This window comes from Typha latifolia, chromosome 13 (assembly GCF_019914945.1).
Source record: "Typha latifolia isolate L0001 chromosome 13, TyphaL0001v2, whole genome shotgun sequence".
NCBI lineage: Eukaryota > Viridiplantae > Streptophyta > Magnoliopsida > Poales > Typhaceae > Typha > Typha latifolia.
In genome coordinates, this window is record NC_133098.1 from 2,141,677 (window position 1) to 2,166,435 (window position 24,759).

At 37.8% G+C, this 24,759-nt stretch overlaps 3 protein-coding genes and 1 long non-coding RNA gene across 10 annotated transcripts; 2 read left to right on the forward strand and 2 right to left on the reverse strand.

The window, feature by feature from the left end:
* Positions 1–268: 268 nt before the first annotated feature.
* LOC140800244 (bet1-like protein At4g14600) lies at positions 269–3,794 on the reverse strand. Of its 2 annotated transcripts, none has more exons than XM_073154923.1 (5): positions 3,636–3,794; positions 3,382–3,505; positions 2,791–2,847; positions 1,899–2,069; positions 269–599 (listed from the first exon to the last, which is right to left on the reverse strand). In XM_073154923.1, exons 1-4 carry the CDS (start codon positions 3,674–3,676, stop codon positions 1,908–1,910), a joined length of 384 nt encoding a protein of 127 aa, XP_073011024.1. In that variant the 5' UTR covers positions 3,677–3,794; the 3' UTR covers positions 269–599; positions 1,899–1,907. The 2 variants fall into 2 exon arrangements, with proteins under 2 accessions (XP_073011024.1, XP_073011023.1); XM_073154922.1 differs by having other exon boundaries at positions 269–602.
* A 79-nt stretch (positions 3,795–3,873) lies between these two features.
* Positions 3,874–9,013, forward strand: LOC140800245 (uncharacterized). 5 transcript variants are annotated; one of them, XR_012111165.1, is made up of 5 exons: positions 3,874–3,994; positions 4,394–4,713; positions 7,903–8,072; positions 8,313–8,422; positions 8,725–9,013. It is a non-coding gene; the product is annotated as an uncharacterized lncRNA (long non-coding RNA). The 5 variants fall into 5 exon arrangements; XR_012111164.1 differs by having other exon boundaries at positions 7,903–8,063; positions 8,306–8,422; XR_012111163.1 differs by having other exon boundaries at positions 8,306–8,422; positions 8,725–8,917.
* Positions 9,014–12,190: 3,177 nt separating this feature from the next.
* LOC140799894 (zinc-finger homeodomain protein 1-like) lies at positions 12,191–15,867 on the forward strand. 2 transcript variants are annotated; one of them, XM_073154418.1, is made up of 2 exons: positions 12,191–13,036; positions 15,530–15,867. In XM_073154418.1, the coding sequence occupies exons 1-2, from the start codon at positions 12,328–12,330 to the stop codon at positions 15,550–15,552; spliced, it is 732 nt and encodes a 243-aa protein (XP_073010519.1). In that variant the 5' UTR covers positions 12,191–12,327; the 3' UTR covers positions 15,553–15,867. The 2 variants fall into 2 exon arrangements, with proteins under 2 accessions (XP_073010519.1, XP_073010520.1); XM_073154419.1 differs by lacking the exon at positions 15,530–15,867 and adding an exon at positions 13,978–14,299.
* Positions 15,868–18,003: 2,136 nt separating this feature from the next.
* LOC140799895 (GLABRA2 expression modulator-like) lies at positions 18,004–23,692 on the reverse strand. The gene is made up of 4 exons (XM_073154420.1): positions 23,371–23,692; positions 23,188–23,289; positions 20,328–20,599; positions 18,004–18,650 (listed from the first exon to the last, which is right to left on the reverse strand). Exons 1-4 carry the CDS (start codon positions 23,555–23,557, stop codon positions 18,462–18,464), a joined length of 750 nt encoding a protein of 249 aa, XP_073010521.1. The 5' UTR covers positions 23,558–23,692; the 3' UTR covers positions 18,004–18,461.
* Positions 23,693–24,759: the final 1,067 nt, after the last annotated feature.

Here is a 24,759-nt window from a genome sequence, read left to right on the forward strand (position 1 = left end):
TCTCTAGAGATTAAATGGAGTTATTAGGTATAGCAATTGGGATGTTCAAATTGCAAGAATAAAGTAGAAGAGCTTTAACGATCTTCCTCTCAGATATTTTGGGGAGGAAATATTATTTGATATGCAGGTTGAATCTGGTCGCACTAAGCTGAATTATGTTACATTTATAAGTAACTGAAACTAGTGTCATCTGGAAGAGCTGATTAAAATCATATGCCCCCAAAATAATATATCTCATGACAACTTTATACTTGTGGTATCGCTGGGATAATTTTAAAAACGATCCACTATCAAATATTATGTACTATATACAAGACTAACTGCACATCTACCCTTTGATGTCAAATTGAAAACAATTCACCCTGTATTTTCACTATATTCCAGAGGAAATCACAGCACCGAGTCTCAATAAAATGCATCATATGCCAATGTCCCTAAATCTAGACATTCTCCATTAGCTATATCCAGAACACATACAATAGCACAAGAAAACAAGACACCGTTGACGGTCATCCAGACCAATGTAGTTCCTTTCCTTCTTGATACTTCAATTTCCAGCAGCAGCATCTTTAGCCTCAATGTAAACTGCATCATTTGAGCTGCTGCCCAAGATTAAAAAAAAAAAAAAAACTGAGTCTTAATAATAAATAAAGGTGATCATAACTTCATCTTTCCGTGTCTACTATTCTGATTCTGTCTATTAGAATTGATTAAACAACCATTGCTATAATATCTGAGTCTCGGCTAACATTCTTTTCCAAGGTTTTGTGCTTCCTCGAATTGAGATGCTAATAGGTTGCTCTTAGAACTGCAAAGCCCCTTAATTATTGCCAAGTTTATCTGAACGTTGTCTGACAGAACTGCAGTAGAAAAATTTACTTGCAGTGCCCTATCGATCTACCAAACAGCAATCCACAATCAATAAATTTTACATGTTTATCCAAATCAAATGAAGCAATCTTGTAGAGTTGAAAAGTGACTAGCCAAAAACAAAACAACCTCGGGTCTCCTATATGGGCAAGCTCAATAAGGCCCAAATATGAGTGCAAAGCAAGTTAGAGCTAGTGTCCCTAATCAGGGGAAAATCGGAGCAGACTTCCTTGCCCATGCTCAGAATTGATCTACTACAACCCGAACTAAAACAGTCAGCTACCGGGAGAACTGAAATGACCTAAGGGAAGGGAACATATATAGGACTAGATGAGGCAGTTCATGCTAGAACGCTACTGAATTGATGGTTAAGTTCAGAAGCCCAAATGGAAAACCAGCTCAGGCCTGAGCATGCTCGTTCAGCCACCCAACTCAGACTTAATACGCGTAATCCTACCTGATCTCTAGTCCAATAGCTCAAATGAGTTGCAGGCTCTATTTTGTTTGATACACAGGTACATAATCACTTCAGTTCCATTTTTGTCCATCCAACCCTATAATTGTGTGGATCAGGACAATTAAAGAGACGGGCGTGAAATACAATGTCTAGAGTCCACCATCTGAACTAGTCTAATTGACCTGCTTTGTGATCCACTCTGATCACTCAAGTGGTGGATGGTAAGGGTGAAATGTCCAAAGTAGACAATTACCTTAACGGTGTTCTTCCATTCATCTGCTAGTGCTGACAGCTTAGAGATAGTTACTTGTACGAATTATACCAAACAGCGAGAACATGATTGCTCACCAAAAGGGAAAAATAAGACCGATCCCCAACAACCCCACCTTACTAATTCCCGTGGACACTAGCAGTACAAATCAAAAGTTTGACAAACAACAGTTAAGCACAATGAAAAATTCTTTGACAGATTATATTGAACAGAGCAAAAGATCCTAATTGCTGGAGTAATATACTTAAGTATCTGATAATCTGCTTGATTGTATAACGAGATGAGCCAATAGAACCTTACATGTTGCTTTCATCTTCTAGAGAACTTTGACAAGAGATAGACTACAAAAAAGCAGATCAGTGCGAAGAGGACCACATGGACGACATGATTTGAGCCCTGCTGAATAATTTTCTTGTTCATTCTTCTCATATTATTCTTTACTCCAGCCTGAGCTTTTAGAAGTGTCATTTGCTGTCAAAAAACAAAATACATATATGTAAGTCATCCAATTACATGTATATAAGTCAAATTGAAGGGTTCAGCATGGTGCTGACGAGTAGTAAGCAGATAAGTCAAATTGAAGAAATACCAATATGTTTTATTTCCACATGGGTGGGGAAAGGTTCTCTCATAATAATCCAACCAGCTATTTTATGTATCTTCTATGTATTTGAGGAGGTTCAACTTTGAGCTCGTCATAATGACGACTATTAAGACCTATACAACACTTTTTTTAATCTTTTATATAATATAGAAAGTTTGTGATGAATGTTTACTCCCATTGATGAATATGGGGATTCTTGCTTGGTTATTCCCTACAAAAAATAAAATTTATAAATTCACAAGAATACATAATAAAGGATACATATATCTCGTGTATACATATATTGCTTCTCATCCTTGTTTTTCAAGATTAGCAATATTGGCAATCCAGTACAGTTTTATCTCCATTTCATGTATATGAGTCCATGCTTCATTAATGGCAAGACAGCATCACGGTAAAAGCAAATAACAACTACTACACAAATCTTCTTTAAGTGTGCAACCATATCTACAAACTTATCGTGGCTATCCATATTAACCTACAGTAAGAGTAACAGAAATAAAGAAAAGTCATACCCATATATTAAAAGTAAAAAACTCAAATAAAGAACAACAACAGAAAAGGGCAAACGAAGGAATAGAAGGATACCAGTTGAGATATAAAATCATTTTGGAACTTTGCTTCCGACTGTATTTCTTGAGCTACCTGTAACATTACCATTCAAACAAGATTAGACTGAAATCTGGTTTCATAGAACAAAATCCATTAGCAACTAGTCACAGATAGAAAATAAACCAATCATGAAATTGAGCTTTTCACATAAAATGTGTGGTCTACTCCAACTAGAGTGAAGTCAAAATTCAGAAAGCTATGTAGAATAATTCAACCCGATTTATAAGTCGTTCAATTGAAGACCAATGTTCTACCTGTTAGGAATATAGACAAGACGAGACCTACACTAGTATAATTCACGGTCCAATTTCGCCAACAATTCTAATATGTGTCACAGAAGCCTAAACGATAATGCAGCCGAACAGCTTCTCAATTTCTCATCGATTACGATTTTTAATAGGTTAAGCACATGAATCCTTCCCTTTCCTTTGATCCAACCAGAAAGGAAAAGAAGAAGAAGAAGAAGAAAGAATCACACATATCAGAAGAATACCTAAATTCTGGAATAGGAGCCATTGCCAAAACAAAATCAACAGAACATAGTAAAAAAGCAACAAAAAAACTTACTCCTTTCAAAAGCCCGATCTTTTTATGGAGACCGTCGATCTCTTCATCCAAATCTCCATGCATCGGATCGATCCTCAACTGGATCTCGTCCGAGCTAGCCGCAGGCCTAGCGATGAGACCTTCCCTGAAATCCCACAAGCCAAGAATTAAGATCGTGCGAAACCAAAACCAATTCCTCCGATTAACGCAAAGAAATCCCAAAGAAAAAGATCGATTTATTCTGAGAAAGAGAAGAAGAACAAGGATTCGATCACCTTGATCGAAGAGAGCCTGAACCGTAGAGAGGATTCGCCATCGGAAGCCGGGATGAGGGTTGATACGCGAAAAGAATCGGAAACTGGAACTGGAAACGTCGACGACGAATTCAAGGGTTAGGTCTGGGCCTAAGTGCAAAGTCGACAAGTCGCGTAATGAAGGATACTTTGCATAAATGCCCCCACTAAAGTCCTTTATTTGTTATATGCCCCTGTAGTTACATGCCAAAATAATTAAATTATACACAAATTAGTAACTTCGAAGAGTATTGACGCAAAATGATTTTCTAAACCCTTCTATCCCCAATCCTCCTCGTCTTCGTCGCTCCACTTCTCGTCAATGCACTCTTAATTCGAAGGTGATTCTAAAATTCTCCTACATCTCGCTGTCTCTTTTTATTTCATTTCTCTCGGTTTTGAAATCGAGAAATCGATCTCATTTGGGTTTTTTAGAGAATTTTCTGAATATAGATGACAAAGAACCGAGCAATCCCATGGCTATGCTGCTATTGTCTAATGTTAGTTCCTATATTTGAGAATTTTAGGCGAAAAATGAGGGAAATGCATAGAAATCTTGTTTTTTTATCCATTTCTTATTTTGCGGTTTAATTTGAGGTTTTTGTTTAGTCAATTTATGAGGTCGTATTACAATTTCTTAGCAATTCTTTGAGCAACTCAAACGTTTTGTGTTGTCCTCAGGAATCTTAGAGTCTTGGGATTTTGATTGTTTAACAATTCTAATCGCATGGTTATTTTAGATCGAGGACATTTTGGGTGGAAATTTGTGATTTTTATGTCAGTGGCTGAGAGAGGTAATAAAGAGAAATGGCTTTAGTTGGAGCTTTGAGAAATGCAACCTTTTCCTCTTCCTTTGCTGCTCTGGCAGAAGTTCCCCTCTCTTCTGTTTGATTCAAGCTGCGGAATTCTCCCAAAATTCTACTTTGATACCCCGCAGAACTCGTCTTTTGGAAAGATGTTTGTGTGCTGCTTTCGATAGCTTAAGCTAAGCTAGATATCCAAAGAGAAGGCCTGGGACAGACTCTCGAAGAGAAAAAAGAACCCATCTTCAGACCTTCAGGTTTGGTTTTCTTCCTTGTTGTCCTGTTTGACAATTTCTGCTTTTGCATTTGAATATTTGGCAAATGGATTAGTGAACATGAGATAATATCAGAATTGAGATTCGCCACATTAATTAGCATCCTCAACCATCTTGATTTTTGAAAAAGGGGGCCTCTCCATTTTGATTTTTCTCTACTTTCTAGGCTATTCATGCGTCTAAGAAACTCTTGGTGTTGCCTTTGGTTGCATTGGCCTATAATGTGATCAATAACTCTACTGGCTAACCGATTGCATCACTATTAGATACATTTTTTTTTTGGTTCTAGTCTTGCATTAACAAGAACTAGAAAACAAGTTTCTAGATGGTTGATGCCAGGGTCAGGCCCTTGAAAAAGCCTCTTCAGAAATTGAAAGTTGCAAGTATCTTCCTCTATGGTGGCTGGAGCATTGTCCACTAGAACGCTATTTTTCTTGTTTTCTGTTAGACCCTTATTCCTTATGCCATTCCATATTGTTTGAGGAAGTGGTATGAACAAATTTGTTTTGTTTAAATTTAAACTTGCTGAACAATATTAGGAAATTGATTGTGAGATGATATTATTCATTAATATTAGGCTGCTAATTGAAGTATCCTATTCCTTTCATGGTAGTAGTTGCATTTTATGAGAACTTTGGTTTCCTTGCAGTTCCCTGTTGGTAGATCTATTTTGAATTTTTTTTTATTTGAGTAAAATCTCATAGGCTAGAAATTTCATTCATTTTGAACAGATGATTACAAGCTTAATAAATAAAAGAAATTAGGAGATAGATTGAGCAAGTCCCCACAACTTAGCAAAATACATCACAACAGAAAAATATATTGCATCAAGCCCATAGGGCTAACAGAAATTAGCCAAGAAAACAATCCAAGGCACTACTTCGACACAAAAGATCCAGCTTCTGATGATTCCATCATGCCCATTGCAAATCCGGGTTGCCAGGAAGCACATCTACAAAAACACAAAACAAAAACTGAAAATAGAACTAAAATAAAGGGAGGAGCTCCATTGTCGGTGAGCCAAGACCATAACAGATCAATGGCGACACCAAGTGCTCGATCGAAGAGGAGGGTTTGGGAGCAGCAGGAGGTCCTCGACTGAAGCGAGTCCCTTTGTTTGAGCAAAGGGAGATTGTCCTCGACCGAAGTGAGTCCCTTTGTTTGAGCGGAGGTAGGCCCAGACCGAAGCGAGTTTGGCAGAGAAGGGGCAGTGACCTTGGTGATAGGAAAGCAAAAAAGCAGAGAACAACAAAAATAGAAGAAAAGAAAAAAAAAAAACAAAAAAAAAACAAAAAAAAAAACAAACAAAGATGGGTGAAAGACCTCCACTCCCTCACTTTTCCATTCACCGGCAAACCCAGCTCCACCTCCACTGTCTCCGACCTTGGAGGAGAAGTGATGGCAAGGAGTGAGGGACAGCGGCACAAAAAATGGTATAGGTGGCGGTGAGCATGGAGAGGGTGAAGGCGGTGCCATCTAGGTCTAGGAACGTGGTGGTTGAAGAGGACTGAGAACCCCGCCCCCTCTCAATGCTGAGATAAAAGTTAGTTTCTCTAAAACTAGTCCTAAATCCATCTTGAATTCATAGTTCAATTTATGTGACTCTGTCATGTTTGCCGACCTATTGTCTTCTGATTTATGAGAATCAGTTCTGCTATTGGCTTATTTTGCTAGTGAATTTGACTTTCTCGCCACTATTCTTCCGCAGATAAATAGGTCCTTATGCTTGGGTTCAGTATGTGCCTCCCTAGAAGTCGGCCCAATGAAGGAAGTATCAAGGGAAGGAAGCAAAAGAAATATGTGACTGGATACCCGAGTGGGCGCGAGGGTTAGGATGCGCTTGGTGGATGGTTGATCGCTTGATATAGTCGCGATCCTATTGGTCTTATGTCCGAGGTCGTTAGTCTGTGTGCGCAGCAGACATTCGGACACATGTTCGCTAGGGTATATGTGCCGAGTTATCCTCACGAGGATTCTATCAGCTAGAAGAGGCCCAGTCTAAATGGATGTTGATATTAGGAAAGCATGAAATGTAGTTATTATTAATTATAATTTGTATAATTGATGATTAATTAAGTATAAATATTCAAACAAAGGAATGCATTTGTATTGTTATAATTTATGAGAATTTAATCTTGGAAATTGTTCTTCTTTGTTAGCAACTTTCATACTAAATTGTTGCGTAGGACCTGAAATATGGTAGTGATCATTGCTTAGAACCCTCTTTTTATTTGTATAATATATTGTCCAGTGCAGCATTAACCATCTTTTACGGTATACCTCTTTGTTTGTGTCGACAGACTTTGTCAAATATATTTTGTGGATTACTTTCTTTTTCTTTCTTTGATTGTCTGATGGATCTAAAGAAATCAGACTATCAAATAGACACAAAAATGTGTATCAGTTTTAATTTTAGTCCTGTTTTGATGAAGGTATTCAAGATTTATTTAGTGGGGCACCATTCTTGCAGAAAATTTAATTATAACAAAGACTTTATGTGGGATATGCACCCCCTTTGTAGAATGGATTCTATCACTCCGCATGAGTCATGGTCGAAGATTAGGATAGAGCAAGCTGTAATTGTAGGTATGCTCAAGAGTTTGGACTTCCGATTGCTTCCAAATTTCTTCTGACATTTCAGCTTCAAGCCTGTTGATGTTTGACATATTAGTGTGATTTATTTAAGTATGATCTCTTGTTTGAGGGGTTTCAGAGAAAGTTGACCTAAAATAAGGCCAATTTCAGGTTTTCAGTCCTCCAGTAACTGTTGATATTCTAATTATTCAATGGTCATTACTCATTATTGATGTTATATCCAATTGTTTGTCCCTGAGAAGAACGAATTGATATTATTCTAAGGTTCAAGTACAGGGTACTTCTCTACGGGTCTCTCTGTAAACTCTATTTCAGTCCTCGTAAATTTCTGCATGTGGTCATTTTTTGGTTGGAGTTGGCTTCAAGTTCCGAAGTAAGAGAAGCAAAGAGAACTTGTTCCTCTGAATTCTCACTGAAGTTCTTCTGTCATCAATATTGCGTGGATTGGATTACTTGTAAATTATGCTTTATATATATATATATATATATATATATTTGATTACATGATTACATATTCTCTCAAATCTTCTAGACTGAGACAATCTAGTAATTTTGTTAGCTTTCTCTTATCAACAGTCTGAGGAATCGAAACGCCAAGTTCACTAATTAAACTGAGGCTAAGAAGAGGGGCATCGAAAGATTTGAAAGGAAGAGATAGATCTACAGCAGCTTGCAGAGGCAGGAAAGGCTTCGTTGACTTCGCAACTACTGTAGACAGTGATGAGCTCGATTTGTAGGTAATTAGAGTGAGTATTACAAGCTACTGCACTTTGCGAATTTACTGTCAAATATATATATTTTTTTTAATAATTGACAAGGTAGATCCGGAATTTGAACTCAAGAATTTTTCACATATTAAAATAAATAAATAAAAATAACATGGAATCAAACTGGGTTTTTACATTAAGCATTACATTGGATCTAACATCTTTGTACCACTGTGTATGACTCTTTAGATATAATCTCACGTTGACCCTAGGGGTCAGAGCTGTTCTTTATTTGATGCAGCCCCAGAGAGTACTACGTCAACGTGTCGACTGTTAAGGATCACGTTTCACTCTGTTGCCAATTCCCACCATTAGCGAGTTACGACGAGGTTAGTGGCTTACGGCCCTGTTCACATTCACATGTGCTGCCACAGTTCTCAAATGATGAGAGAGAGATAGAGAGAGAATGAAGGCATCAATGCCTTTAAAGAAAGAAACGAGAAGGAGGATGTTCCTGTACTTGTCGCTTTATCTTGTTTGTTTGTTTGTTTGTTTGTTTGTTTGTTTATTTTTTCTTTTTTCCGATTGAGTTAGTCCATAATTCTGATAAAAGTCTACAGCAGTCGTAATAGAGTCACTGGATACTGAGCTCTTTGCATCTCGATGTAATATATATTTCTTTGTTGTGCAGTTGTTTGCTAAGAGGTTTCTCCATTGGAGTTGGGAGGAGAAAAAGAAAACAAAGAACAAGGATACTGGAAGTGCTTGTAACTTTGTAAATTGTGGTGTGTTGTCTTAAGTGAGAGATTATTTTCTCTTTGCAATCGAATACTATGCATCATATGATGAGAGGAGTGCAAGCAAGTTGCAATGTGTTGTCTTAATTGTTTCTTTTTGGCCAACATGATTGTCCATTGGACGCATGGGGGGAGGAAAAGTATGAGCTTATAACATGTCAAGACAAACATAGATGTGACTAATCATGACAACAGAGATTTGCACATCTCAACGTTAACCTACACTACCTGTTTAAAAAAAAATTAAAAATTATAACTTATATTGTATTATGATGGTCTTTTAGTTCAATTGTTATTATAATTTACACTCCCCTCGATACATTCATTCCATATTAAATGATTACTTAATTTGAAAAGTTAAACTCAGTTATGTTTGGAAGTTCCTTCCACAATAATCTTTTCTTGTTTATAAAGAGACCACCTAACTTTGATGCTACTGTTTGTTTTTATAACATACTTTATTTATTTATAGTTATATTTTGACTCTTTTTAAACATAATAAAGATTAATTTTAGGTACTGTGAGGACCATTTCACCCTTAATTGTAAGTGAACAAAATAAGGAGAAAATTTAAAAATATTATGGGTATTTAAAAAAAAAATAGAATTAAGAGAGTCAAAGTGTAATTAACTTGTCACGTTATTAACTCTATCCATTGAAATAAAACACAAAAGAAGATTATAGAAGATAGAGATATAAATGGCGGCTCTAAAAAGAGTGATTAAGAAAAGGGTGGGGGAGGAAAAGGTAAAAGAGAAAGAATTAAAATTAATAGAGGGAGTAAAAAGTAAAGAGGAAGGAGGAAGGAGGAGAAAAAAAAAGCCTGCAAAGGAATAGCGATCGGAATCACGTTCGACCGAGCTTTTTATCGTCTTGTCAACATCCAACAACCATCTTCCCGCAAAATCCTCGTCTCTCCTTTATCCATCTATAATATAATACTATTATAAGGTTGTACGTACTTTTCTCACTTCGCACCTATATTATATGTTTATTACGATCCACACCCTGTTCGATTTCCAATTAAAACTTTGGAAAATCCATCAAAAACATTATACTTTTAACGACAGTATGACGTTAATTTTCTTAAATTAAATTAACTACACATACAATTTTAAGTAAACTCTCTCTATTTCAATATATATATATATATATATATATATATACTGGATTCACCCACCCAGACACCCAGTGCTTGTGGTTTCCTGCCACCTGACAAGCCTGGGAATACGGATTAAGAGAGTCCGGGTAGTGTCAGTCTGACCTGGACCGAGCACGCATGAGATTTTATTTTATTTTATTTTATTTTATTTTATTTTATTTTATTTATAAACAGATGTCGTTGGAAAATTTTGATAGCTAATATTAATATTTTTGGAGCAATTATGATAGCTTAAAATTAGGTAGAAATCCATATAACTAATACGACGAACAATCATAAGATAGAGAGTGTTTTAAACGATAGATAAATAGATAGGTCGCAATTTTTCTAGTGTTGGCCTTATGGTAAATAACGACTCTAGCTTAGTGGGCTCGGTCCAGATGGATGAATGCTTTACCCGACCCGACCCGATTCGACCTGACCCGATCCGACCCGGCCCATTAAGGGCCAATTTATAGTGTCGAAAATAATAAATTAAACTTGACTTTATTGTTACGTTGGCCGTCACCTTGTCACGTGAACCGTTTCTTTTATATCGTAAGCCATTGACCATCGGGTATAATATAAATCATTACCAAAGAATGTGACATTATAGATATATATATATATAATAAGAACTTACTTTTCTCTTCTTTCTATTTGAGAATCCTTAGTAGTAACTTATCTATGTTCCTATCCTACCAAGAAAGCTCTAATTCCTGATATATGAATCCTTCTTCTCCTCCCAAAGCTATCATGCGTCTGTGTCATATAGTAAGTATGATATTAGTATAGTTTGACATCGACTCGCCTCTAAAGCAAAACATCTATTTGATCGTCATAACCATGACTTCCTCAGTCTGCTGCATCTACATCATCACTATCTTCCAACACAATTAACGCCGTCCTCCAGATTCTTTTATTATTTTTATTTTCCTTAATCATCTATACTTTGGCCTCTACCTAACATTTGCATACCAAGCCTAAGACCCAACTTCCAAGACGTTAACACCTCCTCCCCTGACTCGTTTACTTTCCAATAACAATACAAAAGCCATTCAAGAACAAATACCGTCATCCCCCTTGTATTTATACTCCATCCCTTGGTCCACATACTGGAAATTTTTGTGGACCTCGAGGGTTTAGTATTACAGTTTGTGGTGCATAGGGACCTCTTTGTAGATAAGGTGGAATTAATAGTCCAAAAACTTCATAGGGACCTCCTCTTTGTAGATAACCATGCACGTATATATAATATGTATATATAATTTGAATTTCCACAGGATTAATTAGATAAAATGCTGAGTTTTTTCACTGTGGGTGATGAGGAGTATTTAGCCACGTGTAGATGGAGAAAGCCAACGTGGCTGCATCTTAAGGGTAGGTTATCCACGTAAGCAGTTATATATGTCGTAGGATGGAGCATGGACAAAATATGAGGTGATGAGCTGCATCCGACCCACGACTTAAATGGACGATTTAGTCGGCTAACTGACTTTGTTTGGACTTAACCGGGTCAACCAGATAAATTTACGAGAAGTTTATAATTTACACCCTATCTTTTGCTGTTATTATCGTACTATTTATTATACCTTGATAGCATAGAGGGCGAGAAGGCTTGGAAATTGCACAAATCCCTCTGCTTGCTTTAATTACTTCCCCCATTTATTTCTTCCTTCCTTCTTTCTTTTTATCTCCTCGCTCTCTCTCTCTCTCTCTCTCTCTCTCTCTTTCTTTCTCCATTCCTCGAAGTAAATTCCAGTCTTCTCGACCGCCGAGGATTGCATCAGGCAGTTGTTGACGTGCTCCCTTCCTTTTCTTTTTTGACCACGGTCGTCAAACGCCATAACTAGTAAAAGAGAATGACTCGAGGGGGCTTTTCATAAATAACGAAAGAAGCACAATTTCTCATCCGCGCCCTAACTCTCATCCTTAATTACGATCCCAACCCTGTTCCACGCAGCAGAAACGGAGGAATCATATCGTAAATATTGAAAGATAGGGTGTAAATAGTAAAATACTAGAGTTGTTAAAAAGTTAGGATGTGAAATAAAAATTTATTTTATTTTATTTTTTCTACCGAAATGGTTTCGGTCATTTCGTGTTGACTCGACGCTTTTTCCTGTTCGAAACCGCGGGGTATTTCGTAACACGGTAAAAAAATAAAAATAAAAAGAAGAAAAATTCCCACTCGCTAATAAGCGGGTTTAAAAGGGGGTTGAGACTCGCTTAAGCAAACCGGGAGCAGCCGGTGGCCGAGCCTTTCTCTCTTCTTCTCCTCTCCTCCTCCTCCTCCTCCTCCTCCTCCTCCTCTTATATCCTTCATCTATAATCCCCTGGTTCAAGTTTGGCAGCCATGGACTTCGACGACCACGACGACGCGGAGGAGGAGGAGGAGGAAGAGGAGGAGGAGGTGGCGGTGGCGGGGGTAATGCCGGTGGCCTCCGCCTATGAGGCTACCCCGACTGCTAAGCTCGGGGGAAGCGTTGGGGTACTAGAAGGAGCGGCGACATCCGCTAACCGCAAGCCTAGCGGCGGCGGAGCACGGTACCGCGAGTGTTTGAAGAACCATGCGGTGGGCATCGGCGGCCACGCCGTCGACGGGTGCGGCGAGTTCATCGCCGCCGGGGAGGACGGGACCCTCGACGCCCTCCGCTGCGCCGCCTGCGGCTGCCACCGCAACTTCCACCGCCGGGAGGGCTCCGAGCTTTCGGCCGCCGCCGTAGGCGGTTGCGGCGGCCCAGCTTACCAGCATCACTTCTCCCCCTACTACCGAACCCCTGCGGCGTACGTTCAGCCACTCCCCCAGCACGCTCGGCCGGCGCCGCCGCTGGCGCTACCGTCGACGTCCGGAGGCGGCGATGACGTGGCGACGGGTTCGGGTAAGAAGAGGTATCGGACGAAGTTCTCGCAGGAGCAGAAGGATAAGATGCTGGCGTTCGCGGAGAAGGTGGGGTGGAGGATTCAGAAGCACGATGAGGCGGCGGTGCAGCAATTCTGCGAGGAGGTGGGCGTGCAGAGACACGTGCTCAAGGTGTGGATGCACAACAACAAGCACACACTCGGTAAGAAACCCTAGGAGAAATCGATCGTACGTTTACTAATTAATCCCTCTCTCTCTCTCTCTTCTAATTATTACTACATTACATGCATTAGTAGTAGTAGTAGTAGTAGTAGTAGTAGTAGTAGTAGTAGTAGTAGTAGTAGTTTTGTTTAGCTAGTGGTGTTCTCTTTGGTGGAGGTGTACTTTGGAGAAAGTTGTTGGGTTTTTTAGATGGTGGGGGTATGTAGGAGACGAAAGTGTGATTGGTAATTAACAAGTTGCATGGATGAAGGAGGTGATGGTTTTACTGTTGGATTCCTCTCCTCTCTCTTCTCTCTCTTAATCTCTTTTCTTTCTTTCTTTCTTTCTTTTCCTTGCTTTGCTTTGTCTTTGCTTTCTCTATCGATCTTATCTACTGCTACTTTTTATGTATCTTTACAACTTACTACAAGGGTCTGTTTCCGTTGCTCTCCATCTCCATGCATTACATGTGGAGAGACACACACAGAGAGAGAGAGAAGAGAGAGATATAGACAGAGAAGTGTAAAAATTAAGTCTTAGTCTCTCTCATTCTATTGCATTTCTAGGACAAGCAGTAGCAGCAGCACTGGGACGAACTCATGGAGCTTTATGGTTTTATTTGCTGCTTTTAATAGACTGATCGATCACAACAACTTCTCTCTCTCTCTCCCCCCCTCTCTCTCTCTCTCTCTCTCTATATATATATATATATATGTATGGTTTTTTTTTAGAGACTTTGGTGTGTGTGTATATATGTGTGTGTGTGTGTGTGTGTTAGATACATTTATGAGACGATTATAAAGTCCATCTCCCAGTGGGTCAGTGAGTGCAGCTCGACGCCATTAATACCCAGATATGTAGAACTGTTGCTCGTTTGTCTCCATCTCTCTCCTCTCCTCATCCTGTACATGTCTCAGTTTCGACACTTGTCATATCCCACAGGCGCACTCTGAGCAACCAGCAGAGAAGAAGAAGAAGAAGAAGAAGAAGAAGAAGATGGGCTTTTTAAACTCTTTATGTACGGATCCGACCCTCCTCTCTCCCTCCTCCCTTCTCCCTCCTCCCTTTCTTTCTTTATTTCTTTCTTTCTTCCTTCCTTCCTTCTGCTCCACTACTACCATGTAGTCCTCACGCCAAGACTACTAAAAAGCAATCACATATCGTGCACTTTTCAGGGTAAGTTTGCATCCGATACTGTAAATGAGAAAGACGAAATGGTTTGTATATATAAGAGTAAATTCGGATCTCGTTCATTCCTTAATTACTCTAACATGTAGAGAAGAATGAAAAAAATAATAATTAAGAAACAACCTCTCATATTAGTTTCTCACATACACACACAAAAAGAAGATAGTTCTTTAGTTAAATTCTTTAAATTTGCTTAAACGTAAAGTGCTATTTGAGAATTCTTAAAATATGACGTCTATAGGCTAGACAAAAGTAATACTCATAATCTCCTGTCACAGAGTCGATAAAATCCCAACTACTAACCTACAGCAGCGGAGGCTTTCCACTTAGATCTTATGTATGCCAAGTGGGAGACGAGAGTAGTAGATGGGAAAGGCCATGGCCAAGGGTGGGGGAGGGGGGGAGTGTGTGATCTTTGGGGAGATTCGAAGGTACAAGTTAGTAGAAGAGCTGGTTGAATAATTAGAAGAGGTGGGTAATGGGTTGGGTTCGTGCAGCTGAGTCCCCCCAATGGCTCTCCTTGTCCTTGCCCTTCTGGTCCAAAGGAATATGATAGCTAATTAATTCATCTCCTGCATCTTCTTATCTGCTCCTCTCCCTCGCTCTTCACTTTCCCCATTCAAAACCCATACTTGAGAGTGTGTTTGTCTCACTCTCAGATTGCAATTATTTCATCTGATTAGCAATCATCTTTAAAAACAAACTATTTCTCTATCTAGTTCACACTAAATATTTAATTACGAAGGTCTAAGTGAAATTATTTATTATTATTTTTTCTTTATTTAAAGGGAGGGAGGTAAAGGGGATGTAGGAGGTTTCATGCAGTCGAGGCTTGAGATGATCTGGTCGGAGAGGCAGGCGAGCACTCATTAGGATGGGAGGGGGGTGGCATCTGCAGAAAGCTCAAGTGCTAAAAGTGACTCCATTTAAGCCCCACTACCACCTGACCCTAGTTTCTACCTCTGCCACCTCATCCCCTGGTCCCACATCTTAAGGTGGGGACCGCCATTTGTGCACGAACGACATCTCGTGACCATAATTCTTTGTTCCTAAACCTACCGGCAAGAGAAAAAGAAAGGTTAAATTGCAGCACTTTTAGAGCACTGGAGAATAGATTCATATCGAAGATTTACAACAAAACAAAACAAAAAAGAGATTAATGTATGTATATATATATATATATATATATGTCTACATAATTATATAGCACATAAATTTTTATTGCTAATGTGTTCATGAAGATGGGAGTTAATAAGAGAATTAAGAATGTCAAGTAATCTTTTTATGTCACCATGCATGCTTGCAGAGTACAATGGTACTGCAGTTTAGAATATGGAAAGCAAATAGCAAAAGCTCTCGAGAGGAATTTATTTCAATCAAACACAAGGTCTCAATTGGAAGAGAGAAAAAAAAGAAAGAAGAAGAAGGAGGAACTGACTTTTCCAAGCTTCAAGAGAGCATTTTGCATGGGCCTGCGTGCCCTTGCATGCCATGGCTTTGGCTCCAAAGCAAAGCAACATAAAGAGCCAGAGCCATCAGCCATGGTTGATGCCTGTAAGAGCTGTAACAGCCTTTGTAATTTGTAAACACTTAATTGTGTTGACGAATAGAAGATTAAATGGACATATGGGCAACAATTTCCTTGATACTTTCTTTTGGTTGGATGTCATGAACGGAGAAAATAAAGCCCAGATTAGTGAAAGATGAATATCTACATACTGTAGATGTGAGGCATAGGTAGAAAAATAGAAGCTCAGATTACTTAAATTCAACCTCAGGTACACATATTTAGCTCTTATCTGTTATTTAATCGTTTACTTTGATTTCATGTTGTTTCTCAGTCAAAATGGTTTACTTTGGAGTATTTTGTTGGTGCCATGACTATTTAGAATAACAGAGTTGTAATAAGGAATAGTAATAGCTCAACTTTATTATAATTTTAACTTAGGATAAGAATGGAATAATGGATAGGTATTCCTTATCCCCTATGATTATTAAAAATTTATCCGTGCAGGAAATCCTGAGTTTGAACCTACTCAGACTAAAATATAAACTCACCACTAATTTAAATCAAAATGCATATCATGAGAGTACATTTAATTAAATGATACAACCAATCCACAACCATACTTTGCATTGTACATTAACTAAGTGGAAGTTACTTTTTACCATAACTAATTACCAATAAATTTTCTCAAAAAAAAAATCAATAAAGAAGTAACTTAATTACCATCTTTGTTTCTGAGAAAGGCAACACTTTACTATCATCCTCATTTCCCCATGATGAACAGCTCGGTAGGGCCTCTCTGCATCAACCTCTGTAGCTTGACAATGACTTATCGAAGGGGGGGAACAGTTGGTCTTTGACCCATACCCCATTGATAGATCTCTGTGCTCATGTAAAAGATGAAGACACTAGTGTTAATTGGATCTTTCACCTGCCTCTAATTTTGATCTATCGAAGTTCTGGTGCTCGGTTGCAGTTCATGATTACTTTATTATTTCTACATTATGTGGATGTGAAAGAAGAGTTTAAGAAGGTGTCAGATGATAAGATTCACCGGCTCTTTAAAAGACAAAAGAGAGAGGATTTTTTAAACAGTGGATATCATTATTGTTTGTCTTCCAGTCACCAAGGTCTCAGAGCTAGAGACAAAGTTCTTGCATCCTGGATAATTCCTAGCTGAGGGTAGAAAACCAGTGGCATGGCAGAAGAACAGCCAAAGATATAACATGAGGAATCTTGAAGCAGAGTATCGTTTTTATGGATATGATTCATTGTCATGGACTTGCAGGATAATTATTGCCATTTAAGTTTTTCATTTGAATACTTGGTAACAGAAGTACTGCTCATGAGGATTCCCTTTGGCATCAATTACAGTTCCTAGTTTGATGAGAAGGGAAAAAGAAAAAACTAAATTACAAACTAATGATTCAGTAATACATACACCCTCCAAAGAATATAGGGATATGATGATACTGGGTTCATAGTGCAGGATTGAAGGTATAATTTAGGAGAAGAAAAAGAGAACGAGATCCAGATTGCCATCACCTGAGTTCAAAACCAAGAAGAGCATGTGAACGCTAAAACAAACTTGTTTCCAAAGTAGTCTTGATCTCAGTCTGACTCTTTTAAGGGGGACCAGTCCTGACCTAGCTTTTAGCAATGTTGAACCCCTGAGCTGCCGTTCATGGACAGCTTGGCTCAGTGGCAGGTCCTAGTGTCCTACCCTATGCCCCAAGCTATAGACCAATTCCTTTGATAGATTTTAAGATTTCGATGTTTTTTGAAATCCAATGATCCATTGAAGCTTCTTAACGCTGTGTTGCTTTCTCTTTTCCTTCTCTTGGGTCAGGAGGGTTGTCTGAGTCAAAAAAGAAAGCAATTGTGAGCACGCTAATGAGCCACTGCTGTGGCCCAGTTGTTGGTCTAAGGTCATTTGTCTCTCTCTCTCTCTCAAAAGGGAGGGGGTTGAGATAAGGTACTGTGAGTTCTCCAACATAGAAGCGAGAGAAGTGGGTCTCCATGTTGAACCTGAGTGACACCTGTGTTCAAATGAGAAGTACAAAGTGAAAGCCAAGAATATTGCTTTATGTAACTATATACTTTCATAGGGTTACATGATAGTAACCAGGACCACATCAATCGATGTGCACAAAAGCTGCTGATTTTAAAAAATTGTCCCAGTTAACCCTAAATTTGATTCAAACACAAATCCTGGATAAACCAACCAAGAAACTATGCATAAGATATGCGAATAGCGCACCTGTAAATATAAATTTGATAACAAAAAAGATGATTTCTTCATATAAGTAGATAGAGAAGAAAAGTAATCTATGTAACATTCAACATCAAATATGAATACAAATCACTTAACGATGCTCTGCAGGAGCCCTACTAGTTTACAAATTCTACAAAAAATTGCACAACTTAGACTGTGTTCTAGTATTATAGGATTAAACAGAACCGAACAAAATGTAATATACAATTTAGAATTTGGAAACAGAGATAAAATAGCCAGCTTCTTTAGAATTGCCATTACTGTAAAAATAGTAAATCACCTACAGATCCCGTGTGGAAGATTGTGCTGCATCGGTGGTGACAAGAGATTGCATTCAAATATTTTAGGCAGATCTTGGAATGATTAAGGGATCACAATTGCGAGGGTGTAGAGATTCTGTGTCGCAGAGTAGTCTCTCACAATATCATAGTAATACAGTTGAACTTTCAAAATTCTCTAAGGTTGCAAGTCGCGCATGCTAATCAGAGCTTCCTGAAGACTCTTTACAGCAGCATCATAGTTCAGGAAACCCATAAACCAGAATTCGTGATTGTCGACAGAGACGATCTGAATATATTTTTCTGCAGGATTTACTTTGCTAACTGATGGATTAGCTGCTCTTAGCTCGTGCAAAGGTATTACCACCTGTTTACATTCATTTTACAAAATACATGAGTACACATGTTCATCTCACAGTCTAATATAAGATGTTGAAAGAAAAAATAAAAGTAAAAACAAATTACAGGCCTGGTAAAAGAAACATATTTAGGTGATCGCAAAAAAGTGAACAGAAATATTGATTTGAGGAACAGAAAGGGTAAACTAAAATCAGCATCTTAGACCTAATACCCTGTTTGGATGTGGTTTAGGCATAACTTTGAACCAGTTTATTGAGTACTAAACTGATTTAGTATCAAAACAACAGTTTATCTCAAAACTAGTTTACGGCAACCTACTTAAACTTATTTCTATCTCCTCTTTCATCCAATATTTTATATTCACTAATATAACTTAATTATCATTTTATCCTTAAAAATACGTCACCTCAATCAATTGTCATTTCAAGTGTACAACCAAACATCATATCTTCCGACTACCCTATTTATATTTGATAAATAAGCATAACTAGCCAGGTTTATGAGTTGTACCACATCTAAATGCCATCTAAGCTATAAATGTACAATTTCCAAAGTTCTTGTCATGATAGTCACATATCATCTCAGCAGTCTCCTCTAGTCCTTTTCCAAGAACAAAGGTTCTGTAGTTAAGAAGAATGTCGACATCCTTTCAGCATTCAAATCAAAGTTCAGGTCTCATCCAAATAATTCAGCAGTCAGGACTAAGAAATCTCTGCGTCAACAAGATGAATATTGAATACGCACCGTGAAATTATTCTTTTTTAGATTATGCTGAAGACATTCTGCTCTGCGCCGTTTTATTGTAATTTGCTACTGATACTAAGGCTTAACAAGATGAAAATGAAGATTTTTCTTGCAAGAAATAAATGAATAGTATGCAAAACAACTAGTGTCACATCTAACGTACAAAGTATGATGTAAATGAGTGACAGCATAGAAGCAGCCTTTGACTCTTTTAGATAGTGCCCATTGGAGGAGGTACAAAGAGGCAATGGAAGATAAGATTGACAAACTATTGTCCTATCCAGAATATTTGACCACAATAAGTTAATTAGCTTGTGAGTGGCCTCATTATCAACTACCAGGCTATTCCAAACTATTTCCTTGAGGTGGACAACTTTCAATTGGGACCAATCGCCACTCTGTCTTCTATCCATATACAAATACTACAAAGTTGCTCTTGAGTTGCATGAGACAAAGTTACAGCAAATGAAATAGATGATGATACCTACTAAGCACCAAATGGCCTTAAAAAGTTTCACCGAAAGCCCTTTTCCTTTCCTGGCAGATACTGGTATTCTGCCGAAGTAGAGGCAACTAGACAAACTCTTTCATTCTTTTTCTTTTTCTTTCAGTAAAGTAAAGCATATAATAACATGAAGTCTGACATAACATGATGAGTCAACAAGAAAATAACATTTCAAGTTTTCAACTAAACTCATGGAGCAATCCAGGAAATTAACATAGGTGATAAAAGATCAACCTAAATGTCCAATAAAAGGTATTTGCTCAGAATGCAAAGTGTTTGGGGTACCTGCTTATAAATTAAGTTTTGGTGGGTCGTTCAGCATATCAGTATACATGTACAACAATGAGATTCACATCATAGTTGAACAGACTCTCCCACGAAAGGAATCAATAGAAGTTTATGGAGAACATAGAAAGGAAAATAAGAGATTAATACCTTATAGTAACTCCATTCAGTCTGACCTCCAACTTTGTAGGAAAGAGGATTGTCGCTACAGAATGCAAGTTTAGCTGTAGAAAGATACAAAATTCCCATAACAGGACCAGCAGATGTTGATAAATAGCACGCATAAGACTCCCTAAGTTGCTCTTCTGGTGATGCTTCAAAAGTTTGCCGAAATATTTTGTCATAACCACCTTCTGCTATCACTTTGGTTCCTTGAGCAATCATTCCCATGGCAGCTTCAGAAAAACTAGGTCCTGTTTTCACTGGATTAAGAAGAATATTAATACTCGAAAGAATTGACATTCAAATGTTTAATGAGTTCCCCAAATAGTCTTTGATTCATGAAACCTAGAATCAAATATGAGTGTACAGAATAAAGGGAATTTCTTGCGAGTAATTCGAAAAAGTTGCAAAACAAGGACTAATCCTATGACAGGGATATCTATGATAGTATGATCAAGTGATCACATTAAGTACATCTAAAAGATCGCAAATCACAAGGACCTCAATAAGGAATAGTGACCAAAGAAGTAAAATCTAATAAAAATTGTAATGTACTTTCAACAGTAGCTATCTTCTCTCCAGATTCTGATAGAAATAGGAAAGATCCAATTGTATCCAGACCTCACTTGGGCAATAATAGTAAGAAGTGAAGTAGAACAAACCGATACCATAGTGGATCTTACCACACAGTTATAACTCACCACATTCTGTGAACTGCACAACTTCTCTCTTTCAACAGGTCCCTTCCAAATGAAATAATTTTGGCCCACTGACAATGGAATGAACATTACCTAATTGAAAAGAGCATGCAACATTCTCTCTTTCAACAGTCTGTATTTTGGAAAATTTTCAATTGAAAAAGGAGAGACACGTCATTTGTGGACTCGAATAATTGATAAAAGTAGGTGTTAGGACCTATTATGGCGCACGTGCCACATTACCTCATCTCTTATGCTTATGAGTGGCCTAATGGGACAGGACTGTCCAAATACAACCTGAACTTTCCTGCTTCAGGGTACTAACTTGGAGAATCAAACTCAAGTTGAAAAATAGAACAGTTATTGATGAATCTCGGATAAGTTTTAATAATGAACAATCATCAAATATCATTTTCTTATCTGGTAAAAAGAAAAAACAATCGCATAATTTCAATATGAGAGGACTGTAGATATATAAAACTTGCATTTGCAACTATTACACTGAGAAATAATATTAGACTTTGACCTCCAAATTATGTTAGTACATTTGAACTTGCTATTTAGAAAAAAATTATGTCGAAGTCTTAATTTGAATGGTATTAGTACTTAGTACTTTAGTAGTTTGTCAAATGAATTATAAGCATGGCTAGCTGTTATTAGAGACATAACACAACATCTAACATCACCAAAAAAATTTATGAAACAGTGTTCTCATATTAAAATTTTAATCGGAGAAAGCCAGTAACCAGAATTTTCTTAATTTTCACCAATAGTAATAGAACATTGCTAATTCACATCAATAATCATTAGCCTTTGATATTTTCTAGTATAGCATTATCGACAAATTTCACTAGTTAACTACAAGTTGCTCAAGGACAATGATTCAATGAACATCAATAGATAAGGATGATATTTAGAGAGGACCTCAAAAGTAATATGCTAAAAGAATAGCCAAGGTTGAAACATGCACAAAGAAAGATTATTACAAATGTCCTCAAAGGCGGTCCAGATAAGCGGACAATCAAGGAATTGAATACACATAATGGCATAAGCTGAATGCAGGAGCACATGCATTCAATACTTAATCAACAAAGATAAGGAATACTAGTATGAGATGGAAGGAACAAAAAAGTACCTTGAAGAGAAGTATGCAAGATAGACACTTCCCCCTATAAAATGCTTTGTAGTTTATGTCTAAATAATAGTTGCAGTATATATATATATATAGGACACATATGTAGTATTGTTCAATTAGTCATATGTGGTTCATGCAATTAGCCCTATGAGGGGCAAGGGGAAACATAGGGACAATAAACACATATTGCCGCATAGCTCAGGGCATAAAGCACCTTTTAAGCATTGATTCTTACCCAACGATCATTATGTGAGATTATAGACAATATAATTTAGGAAAGGAATTTGATACAACAACTAAGTATTTGGACAACAAAATCTTCAATTGAACAAATCCCTTGAATTTATGAATGCTGACAGGTTTATTATTTACTTACCCTGAAACGTAAAATTATAGATCATACCTGTAGCTTTGAAGCAAAGTATGATTCAGTTTCTTAATCGAGAAGAATGTATACTGCACAATGCACACGCACATACCAACATAAAATATATATTGAAATTAAACATTGTTACTAGTGAATGGGCCATATTGTACAGAGTATATTTCCCATGAGATAGAGGAAGAGAGTATATTTGAGGCTTCGCTATCACAAATGTTGGGAATTTCAATAGATACAGACTATCTAATTTCCTTACCAGCATCCAAAACCTAGCTACCTGTATATGCCAGCACTGTTAAAACTTAAAAGTCTTACTCGCAGAAAGCGCAATGGTTCTTAACCCAGCCCGATCGTTAAATTGTTTAAATCTATCTCCTCCTCGTTATGCTCGGCTCACTAGCTTCGCTCTGATAGCTGTGACCGAGCTTGACTACCAATTCCTCAGAGATTTTGTTAGTTAATGCTCGAAATTTGGACCTCATCTAACTTTCATTCAAAAAAATAAAAGAGATAGAAGAATAGTGAATAGAGAAAATTAAACTGAAAAATGAAGATTAGCCACTGGGATCATCAAGAACAGGAACTAGACGGAGACGAGTTTAACAAAGAATCCATCTAAAGATCACTACTCACAATGCTGCCAAGTGTTTCGCGACAGCTCCTCAGCTCTCTTCGTTGCTTCCCCCACTTTCTTCCCCCATCCCACGATCGCATTCCTCACCGTCTCGATCCTATCTATATATCATCAAATTCCACAATCAAATCACCGAAATGAATTCCAAATACACAACTGCAATATACAAATTTAAATCTCACTAGTCATCGATGCAGAGGAATTGACAGGGGAGGAAGTAACATAGGGATTCGAATCCGCCTGCACCGCAGCGGCGGCGAGATCAGGCACCGTCGGCGGGAGATCGGAAGGCGGGGATTGGGGCTGCGACGGCGGCGCATCGGCGACGTTGGACTTGACGGCGTCGGGATGATCGACGGTTGGATTCATAGTAATGGGTGGGCGGAGCACCGGATTCAGATCGGAACCCTAGAGGTTTCTTCCAGGAGGAGAAAGTTTGGATTCGAAGTTTTAACGCGGGTGGCTTTTCTTTTTGTTCCGAGCTTTCGAGAGGCTCCTGTGTCCGGTCCTCCGCGGGACACGTTTAGCTTTTTGGTTAGGCTGAGATGCCAGTTGGCAGTGGTACTGGCAGCACGTAACGGCGAGTTTTTAAATATAAGATTAGATGTGTTTAAAAATGGGTTAAGAGTAAATGTTAAAATCGCTGGACTGAAGAGACGACTTAGATAATAACTAATTAACAATATTATGTTAATAATTTTTAAGACACACTTAGTTTCATAATAATAATACGAGCTTATAACAAAATTATGTTAGATAGCTTAAATTATTAGGTAAAAAACTAACAATAACAATATATATTCTAAGTTTTAAGTTAGTTTTTTTTTTTTTTTAAACTGTGTAGACCTAAACACATGCAAGTAGGGGATGATGAGGCATCACCCTTCACCCACCATGTGTTGATCACGTGGAGGACATCCAATTCTCCCCAACTCCCAGCAAATCAAAGGGATGGATGGATAGAAATAGAATAGATGGCATCATGCAAACGAATCCCCATCGTGAATAGACTCAAAAGAGTAGAAGAGCAAGGAGAAATAAAGCCAAGGCGATGGATAGAAAGAGTAAAGAAGAGGACCACTGACCACACCCTTTTTACTCCTGACACCCACCTTTCTTCTACTGTTCAAAGAGAACTACCTACTGTAATGAAGTGGCAACTTCTTCTTTTTTTAATAATAAAAAATTTTGGAAGAGAAAATAAAAGTCAACACTATCAGTCTCTCTGGATATACGAGTATTTTTACAATTCTATAAATTAGGAAAAAATTTATTTTGCCTTCTTTTTATTTTATTTTCATTTTGATTCTTCATTTTTTTTCGCCTGTATAAATTGATTTGACTTGTAACGTTAGTTTTCTTCGTGGAAACTAGTTAGATACTACGTTAAATTAACACATGATGCTCAAATTACTAGTATATTCTTAGATATTTATATTCATGTCATTAGTAAATCTGATTCGTTTATTAAATTAAAAAAAACTCAAATCCTTCTCCAGTTATTCTTTTCTTAAAATTCTATTTTTTCGGATCCCAACCGCACACCTCTCAAACCCAATAGAAGCAATCAT

What these genes read in the sequence shown, in the direction of transcription:
- LOC140800244 (XM_073154923.1), bottom strand. Translation starts at nt 3,676, where the DNA reads ATGGCGAATCCTCTCTACGGTTCAGGCTCTCTTCGATCAAG. An exon ending in TCAGGCTCTCTTCGATCAAG is followed by an intron (nt 3,506 to 3,635) that starts GTGATCGAATCC and finishes GTGGGATTTCAG; the next exon opens with GGAAGGTCTCATCGCTAGGC. An exon ending in AGATCGGGCTTTTGAAAGGA is followed by an intron (nt 2,848 to 3,381) that starts GTAAGTTTTTTT and finishes GTAATGTTACAG; the next exon opens with GTAGCTCAAGAAATACAGTC.
- LOC140799894 (XM_073154418.1), top strand. Translation starts at nt 12,328, where the DNA reads ATGGACTTCGACGACCACGACGACGCGGAGGAGGAGGAGGAGGAAGAG. An exon ending in CAACAACAAGCACACACTCG is followed by an intron (nt 13,037 to 15,529) that starts GTAAGAAACCCT and finishes GCATGCTTGCAG; the next exon opens with AGTACAATGGTACTGCAGTT.
- LOC140799895 (XM_073154420.1), bottom strand. Translation starts at nt 23,557, where the DNA reads ATGAATCCAACCGTCGATCATCCCGACGCCGTCAAGTCCAACGTCGCC. An exon ending in GCGAAACACTTGGCAGCATT is followed by an intron (nt 20,600 to 23,187) that starts GTGAGTAGTGAT and finishes TTCTTAATCCAG; the next exon opens with TGAAAACAGGACCTAGTTTT. An exon ending in CTGAATGGAGTTACTATAAG is followed by an intron (nt 18,651 to 20,327) that starts GTATTAATCTCT and finishes GAATGTAAACAG; the next exon opens with GTGGTAATACCTTTGCACGA.